The 18,242-nt window shown below is 44.4% G+C and overlaps 3 protein-coding genes across 3 annotated transcripts in view; all 3 read left to right on the top strand.

The window, feature by feature from the left end:
- The first annotated feature begins 149 nt into the window (after positions 1–149).
- traf3 (TNF receptor-associated factor 3) lies at positions 150–7,469 on the top strand. Its single transcript, XM_069160761.1, has 14 exons — positions 150–449; positions 3,207–3,369; positions 3,456–3,621; positions 3,708–3,759; positions 3,840–3,944; positions 4,037–4,201; positions 4,655–4,735; positions 4,820–4,894; positions 5,002–5,094; positions 5,186–5,326; positions 5,428–5,605; positions 5,755–6,098; positions 6,228–6,419; positions 6,512–7,469. The coding sequence occupies exons 2-14, from the start codon at positions 3,210–3,212 to the stop codon at positions 6,545–6,547; spliced, it is 1,788 nt and encodes a 595-aa protein (XP_069016862.1). The 5' UTR covers positions 150–449; positions 3,207–3,209; the 3' UTR covers positions 6,548–7,469.
- A 624-nt stretch (positions 7,470–8,093) lies between these two features.
- cunh5orf63 (chromosome unknown C5orf63 homolog) lies at positions 8,094–12,042 on the top strand. The gene is made up of 4 exons (XM_069160652.1): positions 8,094–8,269; positions 9,284–9,411; positions 11,631–11,687; positions 11,807–12,042. The coding sequence occupies exons 2-4, from the start codon at positions 9,289–9,291 to the stop codon at positions 11,975–11,977; spliced, it is 351 nt and encodes a 116-aa protein (XP_069016753.1). The 5' UTR covers positions 8,094–8,269; positions 9,284–9,288; the 3' UTR covers positions 11,978–12,042.
- Positions 12,043–12,954: 912 nt separating this feature from the next.
- Positions 12,955–18,242, top strand: part of mipol1 (mirror-image polydactyly 1) — a 31,614-nt gene continuing 26,326 nt past the window's right edge. Inside the window, exons 1-3 of the mRNA XM_069160650.1 lie at positions 12,955–12,987; positions 13,100–13,191; positions 18,019–18,094. Coding sequence (XP_069016751.1) covers positions 13,182–13,191; positions 18,019–18,094 — 86 coding nt within the window. The 5' untranslated portion in view covers positions 12,955–12,987; positions 13,100–13,181. The remainder of the gene's footprint in view (positions 12,988–13,099; positions 13,192–18,018; positions 18,095–18,242) is intronic.

Raw genomic sequence — 18,242 nt, 5'->3', positions numbered from 1 at the left:
ATTTCCAATTTTCTGTCAATTTAAATTTTTGTTTATTGTGGATAAAACTGCGCCCCCCAAGTGTTGCCGTTTTGTCCCTGAAGTCTTTCGTAAAACCGGGTTCTGTCCCTGCAGCCTCAGGTTAAACAGCGCCCCCTAGTGGTGCGGTTCTCTCCGGACAGCTGGGGGATTTCCTGGGCGGAAGCAGCGGAGGGGGTTTCCAGTGTGATCAGCCCAGTCCTCCCCGTTGGATCTCTTTACTGGATCCCTGTGACTTCTCCCTCACGGACTGACAGAACCGACGGAACCTGGAGAAACCTGCACCGGAATCCGAACCATGAGGAGTCCACCTGAGGCCCGGAGGCTCCGAGGCAGCGGCAGCGGCAGGTCGACGGTTTGAATCCCGGAGAGAGTCCGCCGAGCCGAGGAGCCGCCGAGCTGCCGAGCTGTGGCCTGCGGACGAGATTCATGTGAGTCCCGACAGAGTAGAGACACAATGGAAACACAGAAGAGGGACATGTTGGCTTTCTGCTAATGGAGGGACACACAGAAGATGCTACAGCTAGCGGTGTGTGTGTGTGTGTTCGCGCGTGTGTGTGTGTTTAAAATCAAAAAATCTTTATTGAAACAAACAACACAGAAAAACAACGACGCTAACGAAGCTAACGGTCCGTTAACGTTAGCTGTCGGTGTGTTTACATCCGCTCCCCGATTCAAACCGACAAAAATATCAATAGTGTGATTAATGATGCGACAGGGACGATGTGTGAAACAGAAACAGAATAAAAAAAAAAAAAAATACAGTCAGACCTGAAGAATCAAACTCAGAGTGGAAACGGAAAAAAAAAAATCGATTTAATCTTTAAATAATAGTAATATCCTCTTTCTTATTGAGTATTAATACGATTAATTAATTCTTCTTCTTCTTATTATTATTATTATTATGCGTGTCAGCCTAAAGATAAGAAATACTACAGTTGAAACTCATCATTTACTGCAGTAAAAGTACAATACTGTGACTCATTGAATTTTAAATGTTACTGCAGTATAAGTATAGAAGTACTGTCAGTAAAAAGTACTTCAGGTATAAAAAGTCCGAACAGAAACATGTTATTTTGCACGCCTTTGTATTTTACTCGGAATTTCCTAAAAAAAAAATTCAGCTGCGGTTTCCTGTAAATTACAACAAAGTTCTGCTCAGTTTAATGCTGGTTAGAACTGAAGAAGAGTTTCACTTATTTAGATCAGACTATTGTTTTTTCCGTCTGTGGAAATCAGGTAGAAATCTGTCAGTTTAAGTTTCACAACATGGAGTCAGTTTGATTTAATGATCAGCAGTTTCAGAAAACATTGAAAAGTAAAAAAAATACTCCAAAGTGTTGCGTGAAGTATCACCAGCAGAACGGAGTTAAAGTCTGAAAGTAAAAGTCCTGTCTGGTCTGACTGATCTGATCTGAATACATATGACATCATCAGATTATTGATAGTGCAGCATCAGCAGCATGTTTCTGTTGGAGCTGCTGCAGTTGGAGCTGGTGAACATTTGTGATGTCACCACATACTTGAAACTGGATCAGAGAAAACATCAGATTTTTGTTTGAAGCTCTGTAAATGGTCAACAGAGACCCTTGAAATGCTTCAGAAAGTCTATGGCGATGAAGCGACGAGCCAGGCGAGGTGTTCTGAGTGACATTCGGGTTTCAAGACGGGTGTCAGGTCAGGAGTCACTTGGTGTGTTTTCTTTGACGTTGGCGGGGTTGTGTCACTGTGAATTGGCCCCCCAGGGTCAGACTGTCAACACCGAGTTCCTCCGTTACTGCAGCAGCGAGAGCAGTAACATAATTTAAACAACACAAAAAGATTAGTAATGAAAGGAAAAATAAGATTAAAATACACATTAGCAACAAAATTACTCTGTGGACAGTGTGTGTTTCTGCGTGTGTTTGTATGTGATGATGTCACTGAGGTGTCGTTTAACTTTTAATTCACTCAGTTTGTTTAAAGCTGAACGATGTTGGTGGTTTTATTGAGACCGGACAGGTGTATCAGATCTGTCGGAGGGACGATGAGAGTTTTCAGTCGATCTGAGCGTTATTCGAAGGCAGCTGGACTCGTTTGAGGTTCTTGAGGACGTTTCTCCTCTAAAACTCGGGCTTTTAATACCGTGTTAGAAATGTTAGAAGTATCTCCAGAATCGTCATCATTCCGATGAATCATTCAGGTCTTTTATTTTGAAGTTTTTCCAGTTTGATGATGTCACACCTGACAGGCAGACCTGGACATCTGTCTTTTATGAGGACCAGTGTGAGACAGACCGAGGGTCCTCACAGAGATAGAAGGACAAACCTGTGTGTGTGTGTGTGTGTGTGTGTGTGTGTGTGTGTGTGTGTGTGTGTGTGTGTGTGTGTGTGTGTGTGTGTGTGCGTCCATCCGTCCATCCGTCCGTGTGTGTTAATGATGGAAAAGCCCCGAGCGTCCCCACAGCTGAGCCCTGATAGGAAGTGATGTGTTTCTGTTTGTGTGTGCGTCTCAGCGTAGAGGTCAAAGGTCACATCTGTTTGCGTGTTTGAGGTTATACGTTTTCACTTCAGTTTTATTTGAACAAACATCATTTAATCTTTAAAATGTTCTGACTGTTTTCTGAAGGACTTCAATCATTTAAAAATCTTTCATTTTTCTTTTTTTTTTTTTTTTCGTTTTTCTGTATTTATGAGACGTCTGAACGTCAACATTTCAGCTCCTTTCAGCTCGTCTGACTTCAGTGAAGCTTCGGATGTCGAGTGTGTTCGGATCTTTTGTGTTTGCCTGGTGATGTTTAAGAAATGAAGGTTTTGATTTCTCAGTTATAGAAACTGAGAGCTGACATGTCGGGAGCTTCCACTGCTTTCAACACTTTGACTGTTCAGTTCATGTTTTGACTCATTTGTTTTTAAATTTTAAATGTTTCACTTTACTTTTCAACAGAAATATTATTCAATTACAGTTTAACAGGGAGATTAAGGGATTAGTTGCAGAGTTTTGGGGACTAGTTGCAGGGATTTGAGGACTAGTTGCAGTGATTTGAGGACTAGTTGCAGAGATTTGAGGACTAGTTGCAGAGATTTGGAGACTAGTTGCAGAGGTAAGATGACTAGTTGCTCGTTGACTCAACTGAGTGTGTGCTGACGTTTTGGTTTGAACATTTAAAGGCACATTCAGTGAGCGTTTATCTCTTTAACCCTCCTCAGGTCATGTCAGCGGGGAGGAGTTCTGACGGGAGGGAGGTGCAGATTCCCCTCCAGCAGGTGGCGCCCTCCCTTGTTCCGCCCCTCTCAGCAGCCCCTCCCATCACTCCACCTTCTCACCGCCCAGCCAACACGTGGCCTCCGAGTGAGCCCGCCACCCAGCAAGGTAAACTCCTCAAACATCAGAGTGTTTCAGACTGAAGGTTGTATTCAACATTCACGACTGACGGCAGGTGTGCCCTACCTGTTCAGGTGTCCCTGCAGGTTTCCCGCCTCTTCGTGGAGGATTCAGAGACCACTTTGTAGAAATTCCAGAAGCGAAATACTGCTGTGAGGCCTGCAGGCTGGTCCTGTGTCAGCCCCGTCAGACCGAGTGTGGACACCGCTTCTGTCAGAGCTGCATTAGCGACATCCTCAGGTGAGTCTCAGACGGGTAGACGGGTAGACACAAACAGATTGTTGCTGTTTTGAATCAGTAACTTTACAGCGTCTCTCCTCCTGCAGTCATCAGAACCCAATGTGTCCGGCTGACATGGAGCCTCTGTTCAAAGACAAGGTGGGCAAGAAGTGACATCACACCAGAAGTCATGGTGTCATTATTGATACATCATTGATTGGTTGTGGATTCTGTTTCAGATCTTCAGAGATGTTTGCTGCCATCGGGAGATCATGGCACTGAAAGTTTACTGTCGCAGCGAAGCGAACGGCTGTCAGGAGCAGATGAGTCTTCAGCAGATACCTGTGAGCACCAGCACCATCTTCATACACTGTAACCCTGGCAACAGGTTCAGATCGGCAGTTCGGTACCGTCTGTCTCACCTGTGTGTCTGCAGGACCACCTGAACGTGTGCCCGTTTTATGAGGTTCCCTGTCCGCTGGGGAAGTGCAAAGAACGGATGATGAGGAAGGAGATTCCCGACCACCTGAGCTGGAAGTGTAAACACAGAGAGACGACCTGCGACTTCTGCACGACCAAGATGCCTCTGACTGACCTGCAGGTAACCTGTGACATCACCACTGGCTGATGGACAGGTAGAACAGCTTCAAAAGGGATTACAGAGGTCTGAGGACTAGTTACAGTATCTCAGGACTAGTGACAGAGGTCTGAGGACTAGTTGCAGTGGTCTAAGGACTAGTTGCAGTGGTTTAAGGACTAGTTACAGTATCTGAGGACTAGTTACAATGGTTTTAGGACTAGTTAAAATGTCTGATGATGAGTTACAGTGGTTTTAGGACTAGTTACAGTGGTCTGGTAACTAGTTACAGAGATATGGGTCTAATTTCAGAGGCTATTTGCTAAGACTAAGTTGACTGCCACAGCGTTGTCATGGTGATGGACAGATCTTCTCGAATTTTAGGGGTCTTGTTTATGTCTACCTCTGATTGCTTCTGGTTTGTGTTTGTTTGTGACAGGAACCGTATAAATAAAGTTTTTTTGAATGTGTCCTCAGAAACACAAAGAGACGGTGTGCCCTGCGTTCCCAGTGACGTGTCCCAACCACTGTTCCCCGTCCTCCCTGCCCCGGAGTGAGGTACTGACCCTGTTCTGCCCCTCCTGTCTGCTGCACACACCATCATTGTTAATGACAATGACTGATTAATTGATATTGTTTCAGCTGTCCAGCCACCAGCACGACTGTCCCAAAGCTCAGGTCAGCTGTCAGTTCCACCGCTATGGCTGCACGTTCAAGGTAACTCATCTTCCTCATCCTCCTCCTTATACTGTTTACTACTGTATTTACTTCACACTGTGTACTACCTGCACTGTGTGTACTACCTGTCTTGTACCGTATTTCAGGGTTTGAATCAGGACCTGAGGCAGCACGAGTCGACCTTCGCCTCTGAACACTTGAGAATGATGGCCAGCAGGAACTGCTCGTTAGAGAACAAGGTAACCATAGCAACATATTAAAGCGGTACGGTTACCGTTGGCTGCAGGTCCAGCGTGAGTTCACCTGAGCGCTCTCTGTGTGTGCCTCCAGGTGGAGGACGTGAAAGGTGAGCTGATGGAGAGGTACAAAGTGCTTCCCGCTCTCAGCAGCCGACTGTCGGAGCTGGAGAACCAGAACGACGAGCTGAGGGAGAAGAACCGGCAGGTGGAACAGAAACTGGCCACCATGCAGGTACAACTGCTGCATCACGGCTTCCTTCTGCTGCACTGACAGAGCTCCTTATGTTTCCCATGTTGTTTTTCTTCGACTCCTGAACCTCCCTCTCCCCACAGAAACTAATGAGCTCCCACTCAGAGAAGCTTCTGGAGGTGGAGCTGGAGCTCCGTCAGCTCCGTCAGCTCCGAGACGAGGTGGAGAACGTACGAGGAACGCTGGAGACCGTCCGCACAAGGCTCAGCGCTCTGGAACAAGGGGGACGCAGTGGAACCGGATCCACAACACACACTCTGGGTCAGCACACACACTGGGGTCTGTTAGTAGTTACAGAGGTCTGGGGACTAGTTGCTGTGTTTAAGGACTAGTTGCAAAGGTCTAAGAGATCTAAAGTAACAGTTAATCAATAATTAGTAATTCACTGTTGAAAATTCACCTCTCCGCAGCATCCCTAGAGACGCAGCTGAATCGCCACGACGAAATGCTGAGTGTACACGAGATCCGATTGGCGGACATGGATCTGCGGTTCCAGGTGCTGGAGACGGCAAGCTACAACGGGACTCTCATCTGGAAGATCCGCGAGTACAAGAGACGGAAACAGGACGCCGTGGCGGCAAAGACGCTGTCGCTGTACTCGCAGCCGTTTTACACCGGATACTTCGGGTACAAGATGTGCGCTCGGGTTTACCTGAACGGAGACGGCATGGGGAAGGGGACGCACCTGTCGTTGTTCTTTGTGGTGATGAGGGGCGAGTACGACGCTCTGCTGCCCTGGCCTTTCAAACAGAAGGTACTTACTGTGTGGTCCATGACTTTAACCGTGTCTTTAAAGCTGCATGGAGTTATCTCTATAGAAACACGGATCTTTTAGATGTCTGAACCAATCGTTTCCTGTCTGTCCGTGTGTCCGTGTTGTCAGGTGACTCTAATGCTGATGGACCAGAGTCCCTCCAGGAAACACCTGGGTGACGCCTTCAAACCAGATCCGAACAGCAGCAGCTTCAGACGTCCTGTGGCGGAGATGAACATCGCTTCTGGCTGTCCTCTGTTCGTGTCTCAGAGCGTCCTGGAGACGGGCAGCTACATCAAGGATGACACCATCTTCATCAAGGTGGGTGGGATGAGCGTCTCCTGCACTGAGAGCTCGAGGCAGTACGTAATGATCGATTAACCTTAACCTGTGTTGATTGGTTTGATTGGCAGGTTACCGTGGATACATCTGACCTACCGGACCCGTGAAGTCAAGATCCCGCTGACCTTTGACCTCGCTGGTCTCAGATGAGCTCACCAGTTCACTCCCGGCAGAGCAGAACATGATGGGAAGGATCAGTGATGATGGAGGCTCGTCCGGCGACGGCAGCATAACAGAAGAAGAAGAGGCAGACAGGAAGCGGCCAATCAGAGTGAACTTTACAGAGACGGGAGGGTGCGCCCTCTTCTGATTGGCTTGTGGACTACAGAACTGTGTGTGTGTGTGTGTGTGTGTGTGTGTGTGTGTGTGTGTGTGTGTGTGAGAGTGTGAGTGAGAATGGATCAGTGTTGCCATGACGTCACCATGGTGACGTCACTCGGAGCCAACATGGCCGCCATAGTGAGGACGTTGTTGCTGCTCATTACTGATGCTGTGCATCTAGCTTTACTTCCTGTTTATTACCCGTTTACCGAGGCATGCTGGGAAATCCACCACAGCCACAGAGAAGCTCAGAAAACCAGTGTAGACCCTGACTGACCAGTCAGACCCAGTTTAAACATTACAGACCATTAAAAACCTTTTACTGTTAAAACAAGGCTCAGAGCAAAGTAGAAATCAGTTAAATAAAGTGACACTTGAAATAAACGTTGATCAGGAGGATTATTGATTATGTTTTTAATGTTTTTATATCAGGAAAACTATCTTCTGTCCCACTAACTGATTCCTGTCAACCTGAAAGCCTGAATGAACCCAAAGTAATTAAATTAAATTGAATTCGAAGAGACACAATCCAGAAGGGACCAGGACCGACTCTGACAGGAGAGTCCCAGCAGAGTCTCGGCGCTCCCAGCTGGAGCTCCTCTGTGGCCTCAGTGAGTTTTTCAGCTTCGACAGAATTCATCCGACTCGTTCAATTCATTTGCACAGTTTGAGTGTTTGTTGAAGTGTGAAATAAAAAAAACAAACTGAATGAAACAAAGGAATGCTAATTTGTATTTATTTTCAGGGGTTTTAACACCTCGTGTCACAGAATTCTTCCATGAAGTTTAAATGGCCTCCAGCACTTCAAAGTCAGTCAAAATTCTAAATATATGAAAAATCTGGATGGACGGACATTTGAACAGGCTTATAGATACAGATTGCCCTGTTAAAATTTTTATAAGTAATTTAATTTAGGGCGGCACGGTGGTGCAGTGGTTAGCACTGTCACCTCACAGCAAAAAAAAAAAAGGTTCCGGGTTCGAATCCGGTCCTGGGCCTTTCTGTGTGGAGTTTGCATGTTCTCCCTGTGCTTGCGTGGGTTCTCTCTGGGTTCTCCGGCTTCCTCCCATCATCCAAAAACATGCACCTCAGGTCAGGTTACCTGGCGCCGCGCTAGTGGCAGCCTGCTGCAGCATCTCCCCCCTGAGAGCCCCCCTGCTGTAGTGAAGAAATTTCCCCTCGGGGATTAATAAAGTGTAAAAAATAAAATAAAAAATCAAAATTATTTTGATATCTTCAGTAATGTAACATTACACCCTCCGTCCGGCAGGTGGCGGAAGTCAAACGAAGTGGCGCTTTATCAGCGTATTTTAAACCGAAGAAGAAGAACAGAAGCAGCTCCAGTAGAAGAAGACGAAGAAGAAAAGAAAAAGAGCAGTAGCTGTGTTGTTACTTACGGATCAAAACTTCTTTCAAACTTGGACACGAACTAAAACTTTACAACACCCGAACCGGCGGGCCGAACCGGGGAAGACAGGGACGGAACCGGGACAGCACAGCGGTACTCGGTGAGTTTAGTGGCAAGTTTAGCGGTAGAGGTGTTGTAGACGTGGGTAAGCTAACAGGCTAACAGCTGGATGAAGTAAAACCGCTTCACTCAGTTTACATGTCGTTTACCGGAGAGGAGCTCTTATTGTGAAAGTTTGAGGAAGGGCCCCGTTTCCTGTTTAGTGATGTGAATTAAATTATCTGTAAAGTTATTAAATTCAAACATTTGATAGTTAAACATTCACGGTTTTTTTTTTTTTTATCACAAACGGATTGGTTATTGAAAGTTTAGTTGAAGGACAGAAAACTAGTCACTTGTTCTGATCATTGATTAATAATGATAACTAATGATAATTTTTGCACCAATATCAAATATTTGTAGTTTGGAGATTCACAAACATGAAGAATTAATGTTTTGTTTTTTTTAATCACACTTCACAGTGAACTGAAATAGAGTTGAAATGATAAATCGGTTAATCGATTAGTTAATTGACAGATGAACAATCTGCAGTTCTGATGATCGTTTCAGTTTTCCGCAAAAGTCCTGAGAAAACCAAATAATCTGCACATTTCAGCATCATTTTAAAAATGTCATTGTAAACTACATATTTGTTTTATAAAACGAGTCGAATGATTTGATCAACGACATCATCTTCAGCCCAGCAAAACTTTATTTCGATTCACAGACCAACAATTTATACAAAAAGTAATCAATTGCAGCTTAATGGCTGTTAGGTGGGGTTCCAGTTGGGGTTCCACTTGGGGTTCCAGTTGTGGTCCAGCTGTGGACCTGGTCCAGCTGTGGGTCCTAATCCAGCTGTGGGCCTTGATCCATTGTCCAGTTGTCATCCCAGTGCATCTTCAGAGGAGGATCTGAAGGAAATGAAAGACTTACCAGCAAACATCATATTCGTTATTGAAACCCCGCCTCCTTGCATGTGATTGGCCAGCTGTCTGTGAGGATGTCCTGTCCTGCTCTGTGATTAGCAGGCTGCTGCAGGTCAGTAACTGTTTCTTTGTGTTTGTGTTCTCAGATTAAATGTTTTCTCTGAAGACTTTGTGTCGACCTTCAGCTCTGCAGCTCCTCCGACTGTTTTCTACCAACTCTTTACCCAATCCTCTCAGAACCTCGTATCTACCCACTCTCACTCTGTTCACCAAGGTAACATCCTCTCAGAACCTCGTTTCTACCAACTCTTTACTCACTGTGTTCTCTGAGAAAAACTCTTATCTCACAGCACATACTAGGATTTCATGTGACAGTGACACCACAGACTGCTGATCAGTAAAGTGAATCCAACAGATTCTGTTGGTCATTGTCCTGTAAAAAAAACATGTGTCTCCAGACCTGATTTACTTTTACATGAATTTAGTTGTTAGTACGGTAAAATAGTTTTCGTATTAATATGAGTATTATTACTATTATTTGTATTGGTAGTAATCCTCTGCAGACTCTTCTGTCTTAAATACTTTTATTTTATGTCGCTATACTGCCTTTATAGTTTTATTTTAATAAAATAATTTTTATATAATCAAATTACATTCTGTGTACAGTACCAGTCAAAAGTTTGGACACACCTTCTCATTCAATGGTTTTTCTTTATTTTAATTTTTTTCTACATTGTAGATTAATATTAAAGAAATCCAAACTATGAATATGGAATTATGTGGTAAACAAAAAAATGCTCAACAAACCAGAATATGTTTTATATTTTAGATTCTTCAAAGTAGCCACCTTTTGCTTTGATGACAGCTTTGCATACTCTTGGCATTCTTTCAATCAGCTTCATGAGGTCGTCACCTGGAATGGTTTTCAATTGACAGGTGAGCCTTGTCAAGAGTTAATTTGTGGAGTTTCTTGCCTTCTTAATGTGTTTGAGACCATCAGTTGTGTTGTGCAGAGGCAAGGTTGGTGCACAGTTCTATACAGTGAATAGGCCTATTTGACTACAGTTCTAATCCATATTATGGCAAGAACCACTCAACTAAGTAAAGAGAAATGACAGTCCATCATTACTTTAAAACAGGAAGGTTAGTCAATCCGGAACATTTCAAGAACTTTGAATGTATCCTCAAGTGCAGTCGCGAAAACAATCAAACGCTATGATGAAACTGGCTCTCATGAGGACCGCCCAGGACAGGAAGACCAAGAGTTATCTCTGCTGCCGAGGATAAGTTCATTAGAGTTACCAGCCTCAGAAACCGCAAATGAACAGCACCTTAGATTAGAGCCCACATAAATGCTTCGCAGAGTTCGAGTAGCAGACACATCTCAACATCAACTGTTCAGAAAAGACTGCGTGAATCAGGCCTTTATGGTCAAATTGCTGCAAAGAAGCCACTACTGAGGAAGAACAACAAGAAGAGACTTGCTTGGGCCAAGAAACACAAGGAATGGACATTAAACCAGTGGAACTCTGTACTTTGGTCTGATGAGTCCAAATTTTAGATTTTTGGTTCCACCCGCCGTGTCTTTGTAAGAAGCAGAAAAGGTGATTGGATGGTTTCTACATGTGTGGTTCCCACCGTGAAGCATGGAGGAGGAGGTGTGATGGTGTGGGGGTGCTTTGCTGTTGACACTGTTGGGGATTTATTCAAAATTCAAGGCATACTTAACCAGCACGGCTACTACACCATTCTGCAGCGACATGCCATCCCATCTGGTTTGCACTTAGTGGAACCAGCATTTGGATTTCAACAGGACAATGACCCCAAACACACCTCCAGGCTATGTAAGGGCTATTTGACCAAGAAGGAGAGTGATGGAGTGCTGCGTCAGATGACCTGGCCTCAACAATCACCCGACCTAAACCCAATTGAGATGGTCTGGGATGAGTTGGACCGCAGAGTGAAGGCAAAGCAGCCAACAAGTGCTCAGCACCTCTGGGAACTCCTTCAAGACTGTTGGGAAACCATTCCAGGTGACGACCTCAGGAAGCTGATTGAACGAATGCCAAGAGTGTGCAAAGCTGTCATCAAAGCAAAAGGTGGCTACTTTGAAGAATCTAAAATATAAAACATATTCTGGCTTGTTGAGCATTTTTTTTGTTTACCACATAATTCCATGTGTTCCTTCATAGTTTGGATTTCTTCAATATTAATCTACAATGTAGAAAAAAAATAAAATAAAGAAAAACCATTGAATGAGAAGGTGTGTCCAAACTTTTGACTGGTACTCTATAATCAGATCACAGCCTTTGTATATAATCATATTACACCCTGTATATAATCAGATTACTGCCTTTGCATATAATCAGATTACAACCTCTTTATATAAATAGATTATAATGTGCGTATTTAAAACCTGTGTATAATCAGATTACAGCCTGTTTATAATCAGATTACAGACTGTGTATATAATCAGATTGTGTTTGTCTTCAGGATCCGTGTCCTCTTTGTGATGAAGCCAAAGAAGTGCTGCAGCCACTCAGACACAGGGTGAGACTGAAACTATTAAACATCTCGTACATTCACACTCTAGATGTTAGATAGATTCTTTATTGTGTATTTTGTCACGGTGCCTGCAGTAGTAACACGTGTCTCTGTCCGTCCTCCAGTTTGTCCTGCAGCAGGTGGACATCAGCCTTCCGGAGAACAAACTGTGGTGGGACAGGTACAAGTGGGACATACCTGTGTTCCACCTGAACGGACAGTTTGTGATGAAACATCGAGTGGACGTCGTACTGCTGGACAAACTGCTGCAGGACGCTGTGACACAGACACCATGACGACCAGCAGTTTACTGACTAATTTATTCAATGATCAATAAACAGAGTTGATCAATTAATCTGTCCTCGCTGTGTTTTCTTTGAGGTTCACGTTCAAACCGGCCAATCAGAGCAGCCCCTTGGTGTGATGTCACAGCAGGAGAAAAATCCCTCAGTTCATTCAGGTTAAAAACACTAGTGACATCAGACAGAAAATAAACAGGGTGCTGGGTATGACCCGACACCTGAGTCACGTGACTCCCCATGAGTCACCCAATCCTGTCGGCTCATCAATATTTTACCTGCTGATAATGCAGAGTCTGTGGCTTCCAGCCAATCGCAGCTCCGCTCTGTGTGACCTGGAAGCGCTGGGAGGTGGTGTACAGTGTAGGGGTTGCCAAGGAGACATCAGGGGTGCGTTCAGGGAGGTAAAGGTGTGTCGATGGCGTCGGGCAACTTCAGCAGTAGCCGAGCGTTGGATGTTCAGTTTGCACTGCAGAGAGCAAAGAGGAAGATCACTGGGCTGCAGCAGCAACTGGAGTAAGAAATCAATAATCTACAGGTTCTGGTTCTGGTTCTGTTTGAGAATAGAATAGGTGACAGACAGTAGTGTGTGCTGATCCTGGGGGGGGTTCTGGGTCTCAGTGTGGTCCAAAGTAAACAGCCAATAAGATGCACAGGTCATGCGACCTGAGGTCATGTGATCACATGTATAGACCAGCTGGAGACCGCTCAGTGGAACTGATTCTACTGAGTCTACTGGTCTCCAGCAGGTAATTCCCAGTTTAACTGGTCCTACTGGCAGTTGAACCAGTTCGACCAGTGTGTGTGTGTGCGTGCGTGTGTGTGTGTGTGTGTGTCTGTCTGTCTGCCTGTCTGTCTGTGTGTGTGTGTGTGTGGGGGGGGGGGGGGGGTAAATGCTGCCTGTTTCTTTAAGAACACAGGACCTGTTGGTCTGCTGCAGGAGAGTCTTCACAACATTTCCTGAATGTGACTGACTGGAAGTCGCATGACGTACTGATGTGTTAGTTGTGCGTGTTTGTGTTGTTGTTCATTAATCAGGCCTGTGTGTCTAACAGCAGGTAAATGTCACAAGTGTGCTCGGCAGAGATCTGATGTGAACGTATGTTTTATGTTTTCCAGAGAAACCAGTTCAGAGACTCCAGAGGAGAGCAGTCAGTCCACATGGACCCCCAGCAAGGAGCTCAGGGACTCCCTGGTGGACATGTACAAAGGTAAATACTTCTACTAGTACACATGTATGAAGGTATATTACTACTAGTACCAGTAGAAATCAGCTAAATGGTCCTTTAAAGGGCAGTAACATGTCAAAGTATCAACCTGATCAGCATCAAACAGAACAGGTGCAGGTGTAATGAGTCAGTTCGTCCACCGGTGGGAGCTGTGCTTCTTCACACAGCTCAAAATAAAAGCACAATTATTAAAATCAATGACTTTTTGATTTTTAAAAGTGATAAAAAAAACAAAAAACGTTTTAATTTCGACACAAATTATTTTACAAACATAAAGTCAAAGGAGAAAAAAAAAAAATCCAGATTAAAACTTTTCCTCAGGTCTGATTTTAGTTGAACGCGTCTCCGTCCTCCGACAGTAATCTGAGGACAATCCTCCAACATGGCGGAGTGCGTCCTTGGTAATCTGCTGTGTAAATCCGTCTCGAGGACGTCAGTATATTTGGACTTTGACTTTGTGCTTCGTCAAACATGTTTGCCGTGAGGTGTCGGGCTGAGAGGCTGGATGTTAACACAGCGGATGAAGCCTGCTGGAGATCACTGGCAGCCATGATAATTCATTCTAATGCCATGACAGGAAGCAGCTGAACTCCACTGCTCATTTCAGAAATTCATCCACCATCACCATCCATTCACACACACACACACACACACACACACACACACACACACACACACACACACAGACACAGCAGTGGTGCCCCTGAACATGAGCTTGTGTTTATCCGGAGGCTTTAAATCAAAACCCAGCTGTGTTAACACATTGGTCAGACTCTCAGTTTTATTTTGAAAAAACCTCAGGACCCTGCTGAATTAATACAGAGGTCGGACTTGGTTTTATTTTGAAGGAGTCTCTGTAGCTTGCTGTGTTAAGAGGTCAGATTTGGTTTTATTTTGAAGTAGCCTCGGGATCTTGCTGGGTTAAGAGGTCAGACTGAGTTTTATTTTGAAGGAGCCTTATAATCCTGCTGAGTTAAGAGGTCAAATGTGGTTTTATTTTTGAAGGAGCCTCAGGATCCTGCTGGGTATTGATAGTATTGATACGTTTCTTCACCTCTTGAGATTAAAACTGGAGCTCCTGGCAGAAGAAGAAATTTCAGTAACAATATTTTTAATTAATTTATCAGAGAACCCCCCCTCCGCCCCCAGCCCTCTCCTCTCCCCTCCCCTCCCCTTCCCTTCCCCCAGAGTGAGCCTCGGTGATAATCCATCATCTGTCTGCGTCTCTCGCCCAGATCAATCACACCATATGAAACAGTTGTGGAGGAAACACAGTATTCAGTTGTGCAGTCAGCAGCCAGACTCACATCGCACCCATATGTGTGTTTGTTTATTCAATTCTTCTTCTGTGGTGGCAGTGCTCGGCCCTCTGTTTACTGTTTATCTGCTCCAGAAGAGGCTCTGCTGTCCTACAGTCAGATACTGCTGATGGTACTGTTACTGCAGTCAGATACTGCTGATGGTAATATTACTACACTCAGATAGTACTGATGGTACTATTACTGCAGTCAGATACTGCTGATGGTATTATTACTGCAGTCAGATACTGCTGATGGTTCTATTACTGCAGTCAGATGCTGCTGATGGTAATATTACTACACTCAGATAGTACTGATGGTACTGCAGTACTATTACTGCAGTCAGATACAACTAATGGTGCTATTACTGCAGTCAGATACTGCTGATGATACTGCAGTACAATTACATCAGATAATACTGATGGTACTGCAATAGTATAACATCACTCAGATGTACTTGATAGTACTGCAGTAGTGAAGTAAACGGTGTAAAAGTGGGCGGGACTATAGGAGCCAGCAGGTGGCAGCAGCGAGCTGATCTAACAAGGCAGGTGGAGATTAATGAGCCTGAATTCTCTGATTTTGCTGCATGAGCAGAACATGTGGAGGTGAGGACACACATGAAACATGTATGTTCACATTCAGTGTGACGTCTACTTCCTGTTGATATCATTATCTCTGATGTCCTTCTGATTAAAACTCCAGAAATCCACTGAGAAACCAGAGACAGCCAGTTCAGAAGCTGCTGAGAATCTGTCTAATTTTAAGTTTCCCTTCAGTTTTGCAGTGATTCAGTGATGTTTGTAAAAACACTCCCATGATGCACTGCATACAGGAACTGCTCACACACACAGATCTACTGCTGTTAATGTGGACTAATTCCAAAATAAAACACATACTCTGGTACGATTGATCTGTTTTTTCTCGTGTTATCTGTTGTTGTTTTTTTTTGTTTTCTTGTTTTGCTGTTTACCTCTTCATGTTGGGGGTTGGACGGTGTTTCCAGTGTTTTGGAGCTCATTGACCTTAATGAAGGGGTTGCTGACTCCTCTGATTACTGGGATTTTACTGGTAACATGCAGACAGCCTTTTAAAGGTTGTTGTTGTTGTTGTTGTTGTTGTTGTTTACGTGTAGCCATTTGTGTGTCCGAAGACCAAAGTGTCACGTTGGAGTCTGTTCTTTCTTCTAGACTTTATCTCCTGACCTGAGGCATGTTTGGGCGCCACCTGCAGACAGGAAGTGTTATTACAGACAGAAATGATTCATCACACCACCAAAATAAGAGCGAAGCTTTTAACATGGGAATAAATAAACTTTATTGACAAAATGTCACCAATCAAAGTGTCATCTCTTTGATTATACACACACACACACACACACACACACACACACACACACACACTGTGGTCAGTAGATTAGTTTAATGACTGAAGAGAGAGTGAATGAGGAGAGAAAGGGAGGAGGCAGTCGTGTGAACAGTGTTTAATCTGCAGAGTGGGTGGTCTCGACACACGCACGTACACACACACACACACACACACACACAAACACACACAGTGTTGTTACATGAGGGTGGGCTGCAGACTTTGGGTTGTTTGAACAGACTGAAGTAGCTGCTGTTCTGTGTGCAGGAATGTGTGTGTGTGTGTGTGTGTGTGTGTGTTTGTGTGTGTCTGTTGTTGGCTGATATGGTCCAACGTTGCAGATTGAGCTAACGTCTATCATCTGATTTATTCATGTTTAAACTGGTGAATATAAAAATTGTTCAGATTCAGTGTGACTTCCACTTCCTGTTTATATCATTATCTCTGATGTCTTTTCAGAATAAAACTCCAGAAAGCCACCGAGAAACCAGAGAAACGGTCAGTTTAGTATCTGCTTGAGAATCTGTCTGATTTAAAGTTTCCTTCAGTATCACAGTGATCAGTGATGTTTGTCTGAACTCTCATGATGCACTGCAGACAGGAGCTGTTCACACACAGTTCTGCTGCTGTTAAAGGGACACTTCCACTAAATGTGGACAGATACAGGCTGTGCAAAAATATTTTCTCTGTACTTAAATCAACTCCAAATATTCCGATTTTGTAGCTGCACATTTTCACAAGTTCATGTCACTTGACTAAATTTCCTGTAGTCACATTTAAATATTTATTATCACATGTAAAAAAGAAAAGCACATTTTTTTTAAATTGGAAAATGACTGTGATGATTGATCTATTATTGAAAGAGCAGCTTAGTTGTCAGTTGATCGACTGATTGATTGATCTCAAATTATTGATGCGCAAGTTGCACATCATATTTACTGTATATCTTGTGTGTGCGTGCGTGTGTGCGTCCTCTGCACGTCGTGCCTCTCCTCGGCTTAATGTCCGTATCTAAATTCATGTGCGGCGCGGTGGCGGCGCGGTGTCGGCGGGGCGGATCACAGGCGGATTGTGTTGGATTTGAGCTGAAGCCTCTTTAATCATCGTAACACCGTCATTAATATTCATGCAGTCAGCTGGAACACCCGACACTCAGCGCTCCAAACTTTCTGCACAAAATGTATTAAATACAGCTTAAAAAATTAATGGACTTCGGTTTATATTACATGAAGAAGAAGGGGGAAGGAGGGGAGGGCACGGCTCCCCCCGCCGCACCCCTCCTCTCCTCATTGGTTCATGTAGATTGGGCCTCTGATTGGCCCCTGTATTTACCCTTTTTTCTGCAGATTTTTCCATCTTTGACGAGACTTCAAAGCGAGCGCGAGGCATGAACGGTCATTTAGGAGGATTTAAGCACATTATCACATCTGTAATTGTACATGAATAATAAGGAGAGCCGCCGCGCTCAATTAGCTCTGAGTCCACAAGAAGATCAGAAGGGAGGGGGTGGGGGGTGGGGGGGGGGCAGAGGACGACAGGAAATGAGAAAAGTTTCAAAGTGAAGAAAAGGAAATGATTCTAATAATGAATGTAATTCAGCTCTTTTATGACCTGGACCGGTACAGATCTGCACCTAGATCTGGACCGGTACAGAACAGTACAGGAACAGGACAGATCTAAAACAGGACCAGGGTCAGGACAGTACAGGTCCATTACTCGGACAAAACAGGATCAGGATCTGCAACCGGCCAGGACAGATCTGAACTAGGACAAGGAATGGGACAGAAAAGTACAGCTCTATTAACAGGGACAGCACCAGGATCCAGATCAGGTCTCGACAGCACAGGTGTTTGAATACGATATAATCATGACGATCATCTGTGTGTTTCTTTGCCTACTTTTGTGTTAGCGAGGGTTTTAAATTAGACCTGAGAAGCTCCGCTCTGATTGGTGGCTTCGTTAACAGGAGACATTAACCTTCCTTAACGAGGCCTTGAAGCTCTGTTTGTTCTCCTGATGAGAGACAAGTATTTAGAAAGCTGAACGGGGTTAATACATACACAAACAGGCGAGACACAGACAGGTGAGAGACAGACAGGTGGGTATGTGGTGTGTAAAATTGAGATGGTTTCTGTTTTTTTTTCAGCTAATCCCAACGTGAATGAGGAACTGAAGCAGCGTCTGCCTTCACCTGCCAGACAGCAACTGAGCAGCCCAGACAGGTGAGTGCAACACCTGCAGCTCTGTTGGGGGGGTAGACGGGTCAGTGTGAGCTGCAGCTCAACGTCAGGTTTAACCAACAAAAAACAGTTAGCTGTTTAAAAAATTGGTGTCCCTGATGGCTGTCAATAATCTATAATGTATACAAAT

Source organism: Embiotoca jacksoni, unplaced genomic scaffold, assembly GCF_022577435.1.
Source record: "Embiotoca jacksoni isolate LCO1_2020_lvr unplaced genomic scaffold, fEmbJac1.0.p SCAF_27, whole genome shotgun sequence".
NCBI lineage: Eukaryota > Metazoa > Chordata > Actinopteri > Embiotocidae > Embiotoca > Embiotoca jacksoni.
This window is presented reverse-complemented; position numbering and strand designations above follow the sequence as displayed.